At 44.6% G+C, this 18,412-nt stretch overlaps 3 protein-coding genes across 4 annotated transcripts in view; all 3 read right to left on the bottom strand.

The window, feature by feature from the left end:
* The window catches only part of pspc1 (paraspeckle component 1), a 188,878-nt gene that overhangs the window by 88,667 nt on the left and 81,799 nt on the right, over positions 1 to 18,412 (bottom strand). The window lies entirely within an intron of this gene.
* Positions 11,079 to 14,236, bottom strand: LOC310997912 (uncharacterized protein; the record flags this gene model as incomplete). The annotated part of the gene is made up of 3 exons (XM_083987752.1): positions 13,977 to 14,236; positions 12,550 to 12,638; positions 11,079 to 12,443 (listed from the first exon to the last, which is right to left on the bottom strand). Exons 1-3 carry the CDS (start codon positions 14,179 to 14,181, stop codon positions 11,079 to 11,081), a joined length of 1,659 nt encoding a protein of 552 aa, XP_083843878.1. The 5' UTR covers positions 14,182 to 14,236.
* The window catches only part of LOC310996740 (R3H domain-containing protein 1-like), a 43,619-nt gene continuing 39,924 nt past the window's right edge, over positions 14,718 to 18,412 (bottom strand). For both annotated transcript variants that reach the window (XM_083986199.1, XM_083986198.1), the window contains 4 exons: positions 17,819 to 17,972; positions 17,176 to 17,273; positions 16,920 to 17,004; positions 14,718 to 16,019 (listed from right to left, as the gene is read on the bottom strand). In XM_083986199.1, the coding sequence (XP_083842325.1) occupies positions 15,724 to 16,019; positions 16,920 to 17,004; positions 17,176 to 17,273; positions 17,819 to 17,972 (633 nt within the window). In that variant the 3' untranslated portion in view covers positions 14,718 to 15,723. The remainder of the gene's footprint in view (positions 16,020 to 16,919; positions 17,005 to 17,175; positions 17,274 to 17,818; positions 17,973 to 18,412) is intronic.

Genomic DNA, 18,412 nt, shown 5'->3' on the forward strand with positions numbered 1-18,412 from the left:
ACAAGCTTAAAATATAGACTTATTTAATTTTTTTTGGAACAATTTCTCATGTTGGGGCTTCATACAAGAGGGACATTACAGACGAGCAGTATGGAAGTATTTGGATGTTTTTTGGTGTGTCTTTTTGGACGAAGAAAAGTGAACTCCGTTCGCTACCGTCATATGGACATGCAGTGCTGCACGGAGCCCCGCTGTAACTCAGAGAAGGCACGGAGGACTCTGAAACTTCTCCCAGCCCTTAGTCGACATTAGGGTGAGTAGATAATGAGTGAAATTTGAATTTTGGGTGAACTATCCCTTTAATGCAGGGACATGACATTTACCTTTAGTGTTTATTTGAAATTGCATGTTTTTATTCATATGGTTTTATTTGAGCTTTTTCAGCTTTTCGACTTTCATCTAAAATGGTTGTTGATGAAATGAAACGGTTGCTCCCCGGTTCACCCCGGCTCCTGCTGCCTGAGATCAAAACCAGCTCCTGCTGTTGTAAATTCCCCTTCATCGGAAATGTGCAACTGCCGCGCAAGGATGTGGCTTTTTTTATTGTACAGACGTGTGTGGACCCACCACAGCCACTCTGAGGAGTCAAATCACATCATAGGGCGATACAGATCTGAGGTGGTGTGTATGTGTATGTGTGTGTTTGTGTGTGTGTGATGTGTGTGGTGGAGATCGAGGTGACAGCCAGGACTCGGCCTCCAGCCTCATCCAGCTCTTTATCACAGTAATGACAAATGAGAAGCTCCATATGTGCTGCGATGAGTTTAATGTCAGGACGGAGATTCGCCCTCAGAGCTCAAATTTGAATGTGAATGTATTCGCATTTAGACAAAAGGCAAAAAAAGACACCATCGATGTCAATCTAATGAAAAGCTGTTAAATATTATAATTACCTCTGACTGATGCTGACAGGATGAGAAGGGGTTGACGTGGCCTTCAGGTGACATGACGACGTGCCCTCTGGCTCAGGTGTCCGCAGCTGTTGATGACAGACACAAGCTGATTGTATTTCTACATGTGAGACCATGCGGGGCGTCATCATCATGCATACAGGATTTAGACAATGACATCATCATGAAGATAACACAAATTATTTAGTGCATTGGAGGGAACGCCTGCTATTAGTCTGTGTTGAAATACACTGTTGAATTTCTTAACGACTTAGCTCCTCCGCTGCTTTCACTCACTCGCCTGTTTTCATTTCGCATTTGATTCGAGGTGTTAATAGAAGTTTGTGGTGTCAAATCTGTGTGGAAATCAGCTCTAATCACACTTTAAATCAGGGCCTCCTGCGTCCTCACTGAAATAATCCGCTCAGATGATGATCGTTCATGTTCTTCTGACTAAATATAGCTATAGCGGACAACCAGGCCATCTCTCTGGCCCATATATATGTGCTACCTCTGCAGCAGCAGACCTATATGAAGGTGCCAGACGAGGAGCTGGAGGAGCGGAGAGTCTCTACAGGGCTCTGATGTGTTAAAGCACACAGCCTGGTGATGAAGTCAGTAACTGCTGTGGACAAACTTGGAAGCATGTACAGTAGTCAGACAAGATCATGTTTGTCTTTATAGCTTATGAGTTTATATGGGTTTTAAAGGGATAGTTCAACATTTTGGCAAATTGGCCCATTGCCATAATCCCTATAGTTTTAGGAGTAGGTTCGTTACCTTTAATTGTCGGTGAAGCTATTTTTAGAACGGCGGAGTAGAGCCGTGAGCTGCTCAGAGCTACGCTACGGAGGCTCATGGGATTTCTTGGTTTCCAAATGGAGTTGTGTTTGAGGTTAATACAGAGACTGCTTGCTGAAAAACTGCCCCCGACAGGAACGTGCATCAGTGGTTTTGCATGAATTTACCTCTAAAACAACTCTGTCTGGTAACGTTCTGTTATTATCTCATAGCGTGGTGAATGTGCAGGTCACAACTTGTCCACCAGAGCATTTTGGAGTTGTTGGATTGTGTATTTGATGAGTTTGATGAGGGAAACCAAGAAATCCCATGAGCCTCTGTAGCGTAGCTCTGAGCAGCTCGCGGCTCTGCTCCGCCATTCTAAAAATAGCTTGCACCGACAATTAAAGGTAATAAACCTACTGCTAAAACTACAGTATAGGGATTATGGCAATGGGCCAAGTTGCCAAAATGTTGAGCTATCCCTTTAACCACTGGTTTCATTATTGATTGATTTGTTATCTTGCAAAATAAATTCAATTGTTATATTTTCTGAGTGAGAAAATTGTGAAAATACTAATCAAATGTCTGAGAGGTGCACCACACAGGGCCACTCAGCTTCTTCCTGCTGCTGCAGTTTAATCAAATAGTAAATCAATCAATTCTCCAAAATCCAATGATATTCAACTCCCTGTGATACAAAAAGCAAAAACAAAAAAAAAGGCAACAAATCTTCGTTTTGTTGTTGAGATGATGATGTAAATTGCTCGGCTAAGTGTTTCAGCACCGCCGTTTAATGACAAGATGCTATTAGAGAGCAGAAAGTAGATCACCGCTGTCATCTGGATCCCTCGCTGTGGCGTGCCTCACACTCAGATGAGAGCTCCCTAATAACCCAGACCTCCCCCCTCCTCCTCCTCCTCCTCCTCCTCCTCCTCCTCCTCCTCCTCCTCCTCCTCCTCCCCCTCCCTCCTCTCTCTCCCTTTGTCAGTTCATGAGAAAGTTTGGAGCTCTTCCACAGCTCAACCCTCCCTCCCCATCCTCTCTCCTGGCAAGCCTCTCTACACCACCACGGCCTGGCAATCAGCAGCAGATATGGCGAGGACGCCGTGTGGCAGGCCAAACCATAATGCTGCCCAAACTGATGGAGGCAAGCTCAGAAAGAGGAGGGTTGGGGGGAGTTAGGGGGGTGGGGGTGTAGATGGAAGAAGGAGGAGGTGTGACCGTGGCGTCATCTGTGAGTGAGCATTAATCTGCAGGAGTATGTGGCGTCCTGCACCGGAGAAGATGAGAGTCTGGACGTCCCAGGCAGGATGCACAGGAGCAGGCGGTGTGAGCTAACGTGCTTTTAAATTTACTTTAAGTAAAAAGTAAGAGTAAGAGTAAATTTCTTATTTTTCACAAGTAAATTTCATCCTTTACTGTCCACCACTGCGTGCGTGTGTGTGTGTAATACAAGACATAAAACCAAGATTACACATTAAACTGCTACAACGCATAGCATCACTCTGAAAGGTAATTGTTTTAATGAGATTATGTGTCAGGTGAGATTTATACGAGAGGCTGTTTAGTTCATAAATCACACTTGTGCACACACAAACACAATCATTCCCTCTTACACAAACTCACACCGGCGACATACAGATTATTAGTTTGTATTGTGACAGAGAATTAAATTGTTTATAAGAGGAAAACGCAGCGTGAGTAGGATTTGAAAAAGGAGTGTGTTTGTGTGGGAAATGAAGATGAGTGTGACAGTGGGTTTTAATGAAAACAAATCCTGCACTTGCTTCCTGCTTTATGGATAATTAAACATTAACCAAGTTGAAATCTTTATAAGAGTAAGATCACATTATTTTGTTTTGCAGATTTTGCATTTTATCTCAACCCGAGTATTTGCACACCACACCACACACTATTTAAATCTTAAATGGACGAAATGAAGGAATAAATCTTACATTGCCCCTTCTCAAATTGAATAAATGTCATATTCATACAGTAAATGGATCAAAATCCAATCACAGAGATGATCAATACTGGTCCATTAAGATCCCACAGCACATCACTGATGCTTGTTTGGTAAATGACTCATTATTACCAAATTATTACTCTCATAGTGTTTCTTATAAGGATATGAATGAACCATGTGTGTTTGACGTATGCAGAGTCTGTGCATTGGTGAGCTCAGGTTTGAAAATGTTGTAAGTTATGAATGAGGAAATACATTCAACATGTTTGTGTTAAACTCACAACACATTTGGGAAGAAATACTGGATGTAAATATATAATTGTTCTCATTTAGGATAAAAAACAACATCTTTTCCTTTAAGACTTGTAGTTTCTCCACAGGTAGTGATGTATGTGTGAGATTAAAACGCTGATGCTCAGTGTGATTGGCCTTGAATTACTGAGCTTAATTCACACTCATGGTGACGAATGTTTTGCCGGCCTGAGAGGAGATTACTGGCTCAGTGGGACTCGGGGCGCTGCAGGAATCTACCTTATCTTGCAGATGTGGCTAATGCAGAGAAAGTGCATTGAATGTAATGTATGAGGGGGGAGAGGAGGGGGAAGAAGAAGGGGCGTGGCGGCACAGTACAGGCTGAGCAGACAAAGAGGGACTCCTTGTAAAACAAGGGTGATATCACGCAAAGTACATGTGACACATTTGCAAATGCAGCAGCGAGTTGGTGGGCCGAGGGTGTAGCTCAGAGGAGAGGGGGGTGTCACTTGTCTCTAGCCCGTTTTGGGCCTGTCTCCACTTATAAACTCCCATAAAAACCCAATAATGTTGTGCAGATGTAGACGTTTTGCCCGTGAGCTAACAATATAGAAGGAGCAGTTATGCCGGGAATGTCTTTGATCAAGGTTTTATGAAGGAGACGGCCTCTTTGATGATTTTGCTGACATTTCCAGGAGACTTTAAAGACTCAGGGTCGGGCTAATCAAATCAGCCTGCTCTTTGAGGTTAGGCAGCATGGATGCAGCCAGGGTGGGGTCCCTTTACGGTTTGGAGACGAGGAGACATTGTGTCTAAGTGCTTTCTGAATGAATGAAAAAGACATTTGCATCCTCTGCACAGATGTGCGCGAACACGGTGCACATTTGCATTCTGCAAAAGTCACTTCATTCATTCCCACGGTTTATTTTCATATATTTGCATCTGTGTATATTCCTGCGTACAGGAAGTGCGTGACCTACTGACCTGCTCTGACTCTCTTGTATCATCTGTTTACATTTGTGCATCCACGTCCTTTGTCTGAGCTGTAACATTTCACTTATCGCCGCCGCCATTCATCCTCACCACGGTGCTGATTTCTGCTGCTGACAGCCTACAAATGCTCTCATCAAACACACACACGCACACACACACACCTGCATGTGCAAACACACCCATGCTGGCACGTCCTGTTGGCTCAGTGGGCCGTTAATGTATTCACAACCTTTTCTTACACGCCGCCGCCTCTCTCCTCTCCATCTGTCCCCTTCTCTTTTTCGCCATTTGGCCCAGACAAACCTAAACCGCTCAGATAACACTGGTGTGGATAGAACAAGCCCAGACCAATGGGATTCGGTTTATGTAATAAGTTCCCATTATGATTATGCAAATCTTCCCATTGTCAACTGGGACTGGATTTCTTGGATTTTCTATTTGGCTGTCACAGATATTAAAATGGCAGATTTATCACCTTTTTTTTTCTCGGGGAGGAGGTTTCTGAATCGCTGCCTTTTTTTTTCCAAGCAGATGACATGATATGAACCTTCACAGTGTTATAATTTTATCACCAGCCTGGGGTCCTATTATGGTCAGCGCGGTGTGTGAGAGATGCTGCCACTGAAGCCATTTCTGCTGCTGCTGCTGCTTCAATTTTGAAAAATGTCCAGGCCATTAAACAGCTCAGGTGCTTTCACACAAATCTAAATTATCAGACCTATTTGTGGAGCGTTTCCACCTCCTGGACACGTCCACATACAGTTTAAAACAAGACAAAGTGCCTGGGATCCTCTAACGGCCCACGAATCATCCAATGCCACCTGACAAATGTGTGTGTGTCTCTCTCTCTCTCTTTCTCTCCGTCAGGCTGCTGGTATCTTTTGTCGGCTAATGGAGCTGAGAGACCGGGGGGATTGGGGTATTGGGGGATTGGAGGGGGGCAGAAATGGAGAAGCTCTCCCATGTGTGATATTTCGGGCCAGCTGCAGCGATTACAGCAGTTTGTGCATCACGTCTGACTCTGGAGCAGCGAGTCTGACACTGTGTGACTTTGTTTCCTCCTTAAAAGTTGGATTCCCGTGCAGAATTCACCTCAACATGTCACAGTGAGTCTGTGCACTGTCATCCTCATCATCATCATCAACACCAATGGAGGCGCTCTCTGTCTCAGGATGTTTTAAATGGATGTAAGTGGCAAGATCTCTGCAGATCTCAGCAGGTTTGGTAGTGGAGGGAGGCTCAAATTGGCAGGGACTGTGCAGCACACACACACACACGAACTTATGTGTTATGTACCTATTTGTTCTGAAGGTGTGTGGTTCGGTGGAGCTTCCTCCAGGGAGAGACCTTTGTTGTAGCTCAGGTCCAGCTTGTCTGAGGTGTCGCTCTTTCACTGTCTTCTTTCTGTCAGTGAAGACAAATCAAAGGTGAAATGTAGCAGCCACATGTACAGTAAGGAGGATGAAGGATGCAAATATCCTTCCTGAATCAAAAGCAACAGATTCACTGAGAATATAGACTAGACTCACAAAAAGAAAAAGAAAAAAGAAAAAAACAACTTTGAAAACCTCATTAAATCCAAAAACAACGTCAATGGGATAAATCTGGAGAGTTGGTTCTGTCTGAATTACACTGGAGAAAAAAAAAAAGACCCAGCAGGGGGTCTGTGTCACTGTTCCCATAAATAACCACCATACACCAGCTCCAGCCTTGACAGCTCCTACTTCAAATATCCAAGTGCTAAATAATAGTTGTATATTCAGGTGGTGGTGGTGGTGGTGGTGTTGGCGACATGTGGTGCCCGTGTGTTGAGCGCTGTGGCCTGCGGTGTCCAGGTTTTAACAGGCAATCATATTTCTTCTTCACACCCCACTAACCGTAAAGCTTTTAGAAATGGTCAGAGGAGACGCTGATGATAATTACAACGACACTTCCTACATCGGCTCATAAAACAAGGCGATGGCGAAAGTGGCAAAGACAAGAGATGGAGCAGAGCAGATGATGTGTGGTAACAGGATATTACCATTTTATTATGACTGCAGACTTATTTTAAGAGGAGTTTCAATAACAAAGACTGGTTGTAACTAAGCAATCCAACTATCTTCACGCTCAGGTTGTGGCTAACCTGAATAACATTAGAGTCAATCAAACAACAGGTTCCTTCTGGTTCTGTGTCGTATTTTGCCATTAAAGCCTGGTGCATGCGCCTGCAAAATGCACCAAGTGTTGATGAGGAGGTTGAATTCAATTGAAATATCATTTCATTATCTGGCTATATGAAAAGATGCATCCCCTCAGGGCTAATCGTCAGGCTAATGAGCAGAAACAATCCCACTGTGCAGCACCAACCTTTGAAACAGACTGTGTGAGTAGCCTAATGGTTTTATTATTATTTGCTGCCATTCCCTCATCAAAATACAGTATGTTTAGCCAATTCAGGGGCTTTGTTGAGTGACAGATATGAAAGGGATAGTTAAAAATTTTGGCGGTATGTTCGTTACCTTTAATTGTCGGTGCAAGCTATTTTTAGAATGGCGGAGCAGAGCCGCAAGCTGCTCAGAGCTACGCTACGGAGGCTCATGGGATTTCTTGGTTTCCCTCATCAAACTCATCAAATACACAATCCAACAACTCCAAAACGCTCTCGTGGACAAGTTGTGACCTGCACATTCACCACGCTATGAGATAATAATGTAACGTTACAAGACAGAGTTTTTTTGGAGGTAAATGCAGAGACTGCTTGATGAAAAACTGCCCCCGACGGGAACGCGCATCAGCGGTTTTGCATGAATTAACCTCGAAAACAACTCCGTCTCGTGACCTTCTATTATTATTTCATAGCGTGGTGAATGTGCAGGTCACAACTTGTCCACCAGAGCGTTTTGGAGTTGTTGGATTGTGGATTTGATGAGTTTGAAACCAAGAAATCTCATTAGCTCTGAGCAGCTCGCGGCTCTGCTCCGCCGTTCTAAAAACAGCTTGCACCGACAATTAAAGGTAACAAACCTACTGCTATGACTATAGGGATTATGGCAATGGCCCAATTTGCCAAAATGTTGAACTATCCCTTTAAGATTGAAACTCCAAGCTGTGAGAGATAAGAATCTAATCTAATGTTTGAGACAAAGGAGCCTGGAGGTTGTGGTGTACTTTGTGGCTAATGGGGCAATGAGGGGGCAGGTGTGCAGGCGGAGCAGCCAGCGCCAGGTGACTGACTTGCCCGGGGTGGGGAACTCATGGTGGAGAGATGGAAAGAGCGAAAGGGACACGAGGGAGGAGGAAATAAAAGGCAAGGAGTGTGCACCCCGTAAATCCAATCTGGCAGAGACAGTTGTAGACGTTCAAGGTTAAGCTGGTCGACCTCTGCCTCCAGCTCACACACCAGCAGCAGGTGGAGGAGGGAGGATGAATATTCACATCTCATCCTGCATCAAGAAGAAAACACATTCCACTAAATGTCACAGTGTTTAATTAACATGAAGACGCTGCTGGGAAAAGGTTGGTTTTTTTTGTGTGGAGTTGATACATGAACAGCTTCACACGTCTGCAGACGGACCGGTCATTAATCACACGTAGGTCACATCATGTGGGATTGAGAGGCGACTCGGCGTGTTTACATTATGGGTCATATGTTGTGAGCCCAATTAAGCAACTCTCACACACACACACAAATCATTTTCCTGCTCTGTTGCCCCCAATTTCTCCTTCAAGGCTCCTCCATCAAAACTCCCTAATACCCCGAGTAGTGGGTGGATGGTGGGTGGTGGGTGGTGGGGGGGTAAATCTCATATCCCTCCCCACTGTCCCTCTCCTCTTGTGGGCAGGGTGATGATCTGTAAAGAGAATCATTAAGAGGCAATTTGTGAGCACGACACGCACGCACACGTCGCCCGGAGAAGGCGATCCATCAGCAGCACCAACCCCATCCCTCACCGCCAAAAAGACGCACAGGCCTTGTTGCCCCACCGCCCGACCTTTAACCACCTGATATATGTGTTGCTGTGCATGAACACGCAGGCATGCACATGAAATATAACACAATGGGCGGGCGGTCCCATCCAGTCCATGAGAGACACTGTCCAACAACAACAAGCCTCCCTCGGGCACAAAAAATACAAATCATTATGTCAGTGACTTGGCAATTGTTTTGTCTCTTTGTGGTTTTGCATGTCTGAGCTGTTTAGTCAATGTTTTGCTTCCCTTTCCCCATCATTTTGCACGTCTCTGTGGTCATTCTTCTGTCTCTTTGTGGTTGTTTTGTGCCTTTTCGCCATCTTTTTTGTCTCTCTGTGATCATTCTGCGTCATTTTTTTTGTGTCTCTCTCTTCCAGTTGTTTGATTTTCAAGTCTCTTCACACTGCACTAGAAGCTCTGTAGCCCAGTAACCTTCTGACCTCTTCGGGCCCCCCGGGGGGGCTGTTCAGTAATCCATCCATGGATCCCATCGCAGGTTTGGTCCCCAGCAGAGCTTGTCCCAGATGAAAATGTCCTTGAGAAAGACACTCGGGCTTCCTTTTGTGTGTGTGGCCTGCTGCTGTTTGCGACCTCCATCATGAAAGTCACACACACATGCTTAATATATTCAAAATGCAATTATACCTAATTAGAGTTTATGCATAATGATGAGGCAGGAAGAAAGGGGATGTAATGGAGGACCAGTGATGGGACCATTTCAGGAAAAATAATCCATGCTCTCAGCTTGTTGACCCTGCTCTGTTCCTCCAGCCCCCAGTTCAATAATGGGTAATTGTTGAAGACGTGTAATCAGAGGGGCAGCGGAGAGGCCCGGGTGTGAAGAGGCACCGCTCGTCGTCTGTGATCAAGGGTTCTTCCTCCTCCTCCATCCTCCCGGTTGTTGTCATTGTATTCAAGAGCTTCCTCTATATAACGACGCCCCGGCGCTGCTGCTGCAGCTCAGCAACCTCTCCTCCCCATGTTCCTATGGTAACAACCCAGAATGTGTGCGTCTGAGAGGAGATGAGCGATTGTCTGTGTTTGTGTGTGTTCATTACAGCGGCGTGGCTCATTTTTACATAATGAATCAATTATCAAGGCTGTGGACGAGCTCATTTGAATAATCACCATAGCAAAAACACACACACACACACAGACACACACATCAGGATTTAACTGAGCATCTTCACACATGTACAGATTAGACTTTCCCTAGAAAAAGACACAACATTCTGGGTGTGTATGTCTATGTATGTGTGTGTGTGTGTGTGGAGGGGGAAGGTGTATTATGGGACATCCTAGTGACATCATTCGCCTGCCAATCTCCACCCTGCTTGCCAAACTCATCCGCCATAATTGCCTCAGTGGGCAGAGCTGTAGCATCTTAATGGTCCAACACATGGAAGGAAGAGCCACACCGCCCCCTGCTGGCCAAACTGCTCCATGATCACTCATGAACGCACAATCCAAGCACTTAACTGTGACTGTGTTATTTTAAATGTGGACCACAAACAGTTTAGTGGTTAAATATACAACTTAAAAGTAAGATATTATATCTTTTTAATGATGGAGAAGACACTGATAATTTAATCATTTTTTATCATGGAAATAGAACTCCTTTATAGGGGAAAGAACAACAAATTATAATGTAAAGCATTCAGGTCTTAAAAGAGGATGTCTTCAAATTGAGTTCTGTATTAAAACAAATTAAATAGAAAAATGGGATAAAGGGATGCAACAATATCTGGACCAGAAAATGGAAAAATGTGATTATGTTTGACAGGTTGGCATCTGTCATGTTTGCTTTTTTAATTAGAAGCTTATCTTTTGTAATTAAGATGTGAGGAGGGTTAATTAAGTCTTACCCCTGCTGCTGTTTGGTCTTTTAAAGGCCTAATTATCAACACATGCATGAAAAAGGGGGGGACGCTTCACCATAGAAACAGACAAAAGCAAAAGCACTGGATGGATGATGTTTGAATTTTATTTCATTTCATGAGAACACATAAACATTTCATAAACACAGATTCATTCATTTCTCTTGTTCTAATTGTTTTATTTACTCAACACAGGAATCAAACATGTGGCTGTGACACAAGAAGTAAATAAAAATGTGGATTTCATACACAAACTGTACTATAGCTGCTTTTGTGAAGTCTCTGTTAAGCACAACTGCACCCCCTTGTGGTCAACGATTAAAATACAGCCATTGATTTCAGCTCCAACAACAACACAGTGATTTACCAATATGTATTAGAGATCAGTCGGCGTTCCAGACTTTTAGAGGCTAGGAAACCACCCACTGAGGGACCGACCACTTTAATGCAAGAGTCCTCAAACAGGAAGAGAACATCATCGTACATTATTAAGTTCATATAGTCAAAGATCTTAACCAGTTCCTGTGTCGAAGGATGTTTTTTCTCATCATATGGGATCTGATGAACTCTTAAAGTCGTCGTCCAATTCTCCACCAAACTCATGATGTCTTTCTGGGCCTGCTGGATCGCCGTGGTCGACTTGGAGGTCAGGGATATTCCCATGAGGTCATTTCCCTCAGCACATCTGACAGACATCTTAACGCCACTCAAGCATCTGTCCAGCTGCACCTTATCAAATTTTTCGATGTACCTGAAGGTGCACGAGTCGACCCAGAGGCTGCTGTCGTCCAGATCCTGTGGACCAGCTGCAGACGAAGGTTCCTCTGTCTGCAGCGCGTTGCTCTGGGAGGACAGCGAGACATCTCTGAGTCCGGTCTGGAGCAGTCGATCAATGCCGCCGACTGCTGAGCTGCTCTGATCCCGTTCTCTCAGATAGTCAGTGCTGTTGGTGCTGTCGTGGTGGTGGTGTTGTTGCTGCCGGTGATGGGAGCTTGAACGAGTCTCTCTTCTGATCTTGGTTGGTGAAGTCCTGTCTGCTTTGGTGTGTTTTTGTGAAACGTCGTCTACTCCTGGATGATTTGCTGAAGATCCAATCCCTGCATCGATCTCCTCCCAGAACATCTGTCTGTGGCCGTCTGTTGCTTCCTTGGTGCTATGTCCCGTTGGGCTTCTACGCGTGGAACCAGCTCGCCGCCTTTCCTCTTCGCCGCCGCCGCTACCCGTGACAGCAAAGCTCCCAACGGTCGAGGAAACTTTTCTCCTCGAGGGCGGGGGTGTGTTTGGAGTGTTTTTTGTGTTCTGGCGCAGGCTTTGGACTTGAGTTGCTTCACCTGTGCTCTGCGGCGGCGCCAGCGTTGATAAGCTGTTCGAGTCCGCTGGTTCCCGCTTAGCTGTAGAACTGCTGCAGCTTACAGGGCTGACAGACTTGTGATGAGATATTAGCCCCGGATTAAGAGAGGATTCTCTTAGCTCGACAGCAGCAGCAGCAGCAGTCGGGGATGAGGCGGCGGCGGTGGTGGCGGCTTTAAGCTGACCGGCCCGGCGGATGAGGTCCTCTCTAAGGGCCTTGAGGGCAGCAAAGGGCCCTTCAACGCACACTTCTCTCCAGTGGGGGTCAGGCTTGAAACGTACCGACTTGTGAGCTGAACGAAGACTTTGAATCAGCGACGTTCGATTGCTGCCAAACAGGGAGAGATCGACCTTCGCGTTGGAGACATAGAAAAACACCTGCAGCACAAGAACACATCTGGATCAGTCTAAACGGCTGGATTCTGGTACAATGGAAGATTATTTCTGGTGCCTTTTTTTTTTTTTGTCATTTTTGGTTACTTACATCTCTGGTGAAGGGGAACACAGTGAGGAGGTAATGTTCAGGAAACTCTGTCATGATCTGTTGCTCCTTCCCAACCACCTTCGCTGCATCTGTTCAAAGAGTTTGCACTGCACTGCTGTACTCGTCTGTTGTTGTTCCCATGTCAACACTCATAACGATGCTTCATGACCGCACACAACAAATCAAGTTGTTTCTCGTCACACAAAATCTGAATCTGCTCATTTTCTACCTGTCAAATGCCGCCCATAACAATGGGACAAATTAAAACCATTTATCAGCTCGGTGTCGGCACTTCCTGTAAAATAAATCTCCTACCTCACCTCTCCACAGTGTGAGGGGTTCCTATGGCAACTGCAACTCATTCCCCTGGGAACCAATTATGGCATAAAACAGAGGATATGACTGCAGATAGATTATGTTTAAAGTCTTCCTGAATTTCCATTTCCATTTCCATTCACTTATGAGGCAGCTTCGGTTTGTGCCCGTCGTGTATCCACATTACAACTGAGTCACAGATATAACACACACCACCTGGTTATCAGAAAAATATATACAGTGGCCTACCTAAAAAAAATCTATCACAACCTTTTCTCAAATTCTGATTTTATTTCCGCAAATAACATCCTTCATGTTTTGTACAATAATATATAAAATACATAAAATATTTCATTACATTTCATTAATTTATGCACACAAACACAAAAATAACCCCTCAAAAAATGTGTTTTTCTCAGTCATCCGACTTGAACGTGTGATTGTCACTGTGCAGTTTGATTTCACAGAAGTCGTACTGAGTGTGCACACAACTTAAATCTCAGTCAACACTTGATCATGACATGAAGTACACAAGTTGTGCACTTTAAGGGGCCTCCAAGCACACAAGAAAATGCTTTTGTGTAAAAAACAAAGGGAACAGTGTTGTGTGAAGTCACACTTAGGACATATATTAGATATTTTTGCATAGCCTAATCATTTTTTACTGTGCATATTGTTAAGTTGGATGTTATTGTTGAGCAAGTTAAACGTTTATTTGTGGGTAAACCACTTCACAGACGACTGATTAGTTATCTATTGATCTGTCTGGAGGGGGTCTATACATTTTGGTTTTAAACAACAAGTGCACAGATCATGGCAAGAACAGTTTTACTTCCTGCCACCGTTTAAATATGAAGAAGCCCAGTTTAAGAGGAACATTGAACTTCCATATGAGATTTTAACAGTAACTACGTATTTATTTTTCTGAAAACCGGTGACTTGAATGCTAAGTCAATGGAAAATGGAGCAGGAACAAACTGCTTCTGGTGCAGCAGAGGAGATAAACCTGGATGTTTTTTCAATGCAGTTCGTCGTGCAAATAATAAATATTTACCTGTTTAGTATAGCTTTTAGCTTGTTTTTTATTAGCTACGGCCTGTTTTTTTGTTTACCTTCAGCTCTGTCAAAAGTGACGAAGGCGACTCCCTCCATGTTGGTGGGGTATACGACCACTTCCACGTCGCCGCCGTCGCTCCTCCGCCGGCTCTGGAAGTGAATCGTCAGCTTGTCGACCATGCGGCTGGCGGGGAGCAGCTGGCCGGGGACACCGGAGACCACCACCGTCCGGGACTCGGTCTCCATTGTGGCTGTGGCCATGGAGCCTGGTGCACATTACAGCTACACTAACCCGCCTTTTCCCCCTCGCCACGCCGTTGCTACACAGTTTCCCAAACACTAGCAGTTGCAGTTTCGCTTTCACTAGCAGGCGTCTTTAGTGTTAAGGTGGTTGTAGTACCGCGGTTTGAACACTAGGTGTCACTGTTTCTCTGCGCGCACTGAGCAAGAGGCCTTCCCTTTGAAAAAAATAAAAATAATTTATGCAGCTGGAAATGAGGCTACTAAGCAGAGCAAATATCTCTGCAATGCCCAGAAGGCAGAGATACAAACTTCATGGCAACATTTCCAAAGAAGTTGCCTCATCTGTTGCTTTCCCCCCCCCTCTTTTCTTTTAAATCACACACTTAAAAAAAAGGCTCTAAAGGAAAGATTTGAGGAGACTTGTCGATTTGCTGACTGTGGGAGACAGTTATGTCAACACATGTGATGAAAACATTTATTAGAGTCAAACAAAAACAAAACAAAACAAAAAAACAAACACAAAAAAGAAAAAAAAAGAAAAAAAGAAAACCACACCAGACACAGATCACCTCTCATGATTCACACAAACAGAAATCTCAAAAGAATGAAGCCAAGTAGAGCGACAAACTCGATTGCATTTTTCTTGTGCATATAAACATTTTAATTAAATATAAAAGAAAGTGGCCTGGCTGAGTGCAACAAACAGGTATGAGGGGTTAAAAGAAAATCCAGGCCCTTGTCTCGACTCCTGTCAAATCTCCATCTTGGATCATCACTTCAGTGCAAACGCAACATTCACTGTGTATAAAAGTGACCTTAAATAATTCAGGTAGTATATCTATTATTCAGTGTTTATTATTGTATGGGCTCACATGGTACAAGTGCTGCGGCGTGTTATTGTAGAGAGCGTGTTACATGAGAGGAGAAACCCATTCCTGTGTGCCCAAGGTGAGAGAAATGCTGCTCACTGCATGGGCCGGCGACTGAGATTAAAGTGGGACACAGCTGAGGAAATTATTGATCAAACTCAATTAAATAAAACAAAGTAAAATACTTGCTCCGATATGAATGCTAACTTTAAATGCAATAGTATCCTCTAATTTTCAAAAGTGGGCACAAAAAACGTTCTTGAACCAGAGTCAAGTAGATTGTGTTGTGTTTTCTGCCATTAAAAGAGCCACAGTGGAGACACTAACATCTTAGCAGGCAAATTAATTCATAAACTCTCTGAACACTTTCACTTTCTAACAGCAAACTGGATCTTTTTTTTTTTTCCTTTTTTTTTTTAAAGAATAAAGGGGCCCTCAGCAGCCACAGACACGTTTTACAAAGAAAACTAAAGTGGTAGGTGGTGCTCAGTTTCCACCCTGAGCAAGACCTGTTGGCCAGAGAAGAGAGAAGAAAAGAAACTGAAAAGAAAGAAATGTGAACATTCATTCTTCAAACATTTGTTTTTGATTTGGATAGAGTCTGGGAGAGAGTCCAGACTGAGGCAGCAGAGGCAGGTGGTTGGATGTGCGTTCAATGTGGCGCTCCTTAGATGCACCGAGATCGTAGCAGCTATGAGCCGGCTTTGTCCGAGTCCCGCGGCCCCCCTTTGTGTCTGGTACTAGTTCGGGGTTTGAAGGTGGCCTGGGGGCCGCCGTGTTGGTGGTGGAGTGCGGTGCTCGACGGGGCAGCGTATCTGGAAGGGAGCATGGCAAAGATAGAGTATGATGAGGCCGGGTCTCCGGGCCGACGGTCCGACAGCCGCAGGATCAGTTCGCCCCCTCTGCAGAGCTCTGCCAGGAGGCGGTGGGGGTCTGTACAGCTGATCCCCTCCGGAGGATCTGTCACTTCCAGGATCTGACTGCTCACTGCAGACACACACAGACACACACAGACACACACAGACAGATCCGTGAGCAGCAGAGCCGGTAAAGAAAACAACTAACTGTCATGGGCGGAGAGAAAAAACTCAGCCCTGCACCATCGGGAGGCTTCAATCAACTGCTGCTGTCTGTCTGCGTCAAAGCTTTTACAATTTTCGATTGTGTAAAAAATTCTCCAAATGGCACCAATTATCTGAATTATTCTTGACCTCATGTTTAACTTTCCACCAACACATCAGGGTGCATGTTAAGTGTACTGTAAGCCCCCCCCTTCCTGTTGATTGTTGACAAGAGCACCTGAACAATGCAGAAAAACAGCTCGGCGAGTGCATTAAAAAAAAAAGAAAAGAAAGTACGTCGCAACATTTGAAATCATCAGCACATTTCTTTCTGCACAAATACCGCCAGGGCTGCAGGTTCCACTGCCAGGTGTGGATTCTGCCCGGTCTGTGATTTATTCTGCTTACAATCACAAACAAGACGCTTTTTTTTCTTCCCACAGCTGTGGAGCGCAGCAAGCAAATTCTGACACCAGGAAAAAAAAAAAAAAAACGTGCTGTTATTTCAGTTAATCTGCAAAATAAACCCGACCGCAGCTGGATTTATCATACGATTCATCTCGACACCAGTTCCCTCTTGTGATTGACATCTGAACCCTGAGGTTTTCTTTCTTTCACATCGCCGCTCTCGCAAAGCGCTCGCCCTGAATGTCCTACACAACACCGAGTAGGAAACACTTCATAACGCACCAGATTAACCTCCCTGCTTTTTTTTTTCTGCAAGAGAGGAGGTGAAGTCACAGTCAAAAATGTCCGATAAAGTAAAAACGACTGCTGTTAGCTCAAGCTTCACTAAACTCAAGCCTCCCTCTGGACTTCCTATTACCTGCTTCACCTACACTGAGATCTGAAGACAAAGACTTTCTGCCGGCCTTCCTCCCATGACCGCTACGCCAAACCCCGAGTGGACCCTGAGGAGACAGAGGACAGCGTAGGTCGTTAGAAGAAGGCGAGGGACGGATGTTTGCTGACCTGAAATCGCATAAACCAACTTAAATTTGATTTAAAAAAATGGAGAAAATATAACAACGGTGAGACTTTTATATGTGATAAAAGGACTTGGTGTGTGTCTACTGTCTAACCTGGTGTTTGGTCACCATGTGGGCAGTGTGGATCAGAGGAGGTCTGATGGAGGGTTTGAAATGCAGAGGTTGGCCCAGGAGGGAGTAGTGCGCCTCACCTGTGGGTCACAGCAGAAAACATCAAGCCATCAACCAGAAGAAGCTAAAAAAGTTAAAGGTCTAGTCTCATTCTTGTGTTTGTGCGTCATTGCTGGGAACACAATGACTCATGATTCAAAGTTTTTGGGAGCACATGAATCATATTATGCAAAAAAAAAAGAAAAAAAAAGTGAGACAAAAGATCCACTCAAAGTTTTTCAGTTGATTATAACCGAGAGAGAGCACAGGCTGTTGTTGTTGTTGATCTGAAATGCAATGACGTCGTCTCTCTGCTGAACAGAATTAATTTGCCTCCAGACAAAAATCTCAGTGATTCTTCTCAGGACTGAGGCGCAAAATATGATTTGGTAACACTTTACTTGACGCCTATCTCTATAACACATTATAACCATACTTATAATGAGTTATAATGCAGTTATAACTGCATCATAACTCATTCTAAGTATGGTTATAATGCGTTATAGAGATAGGCGTCAAGTAAAGTGTTACCTATTATTTACTGAGTTTTTAAATCACGCTGCCGTGTTGTGGATGAAGCTCTGACCTTGTCCACCGTGGCAGAAAGCTGTAGGGAGCTGCGGGTGGTGGTGGTGGTGGTGCGCCATGACAGGGATGGCCGAAATGCCTGATGGGAGGCCCTTGACGCTGGGCGGGTGGCCGGGCGAGGGAGTGAGAGCCGGGGACGAGGGCAGGCTGCTCTACACGCAACACACCAGACGGAGGCGGCGAGAGAGAAAGAAAGAAAGAAAGAAGAGGGGAAGGAGAACAAAAACACTTTCATTCAACAAAAAAAAAAACCCTCGGCTGCAGCTTCTGCTTCCACAAAGTCATTTTGTCGTTCAAGTTGGTGCATTAATGTCCCATTCCAGCCACATTAGTCCCCCTAATGTACCATTACACCCTAATGCTGAGGACTATTTTCTCCTCATTTTCAGGTTGCGGCAAGTGTTGACTTCATTTGCGGAGCCTATTCGCTACGACACTTAACCTGCCTGGCTGCAGGGAGGCTGCGTTTGGCTCGAAGGGACCAACCAAACTGAAGTGGCTTTAAAAACTGTTTCCTTAACTTTTACTGCATCATTGTGCAACGTATTTGGAAACTCATGCCTAATATACAAATTCTAAGACGAATTTTAAA

The sequence above is a fragment of the Trachurus trachurus genome, assembly GCF_905171665.1.
Source record: "Trachurus trachurus genome assembly, chromosome: 2".
NCBI classification, from domain to species: Eukaryota; Metazoa; Chordata; class Actinopteri; order Carangiformes; family Carangidae; genus Trachurus; species Trachurus trachurus.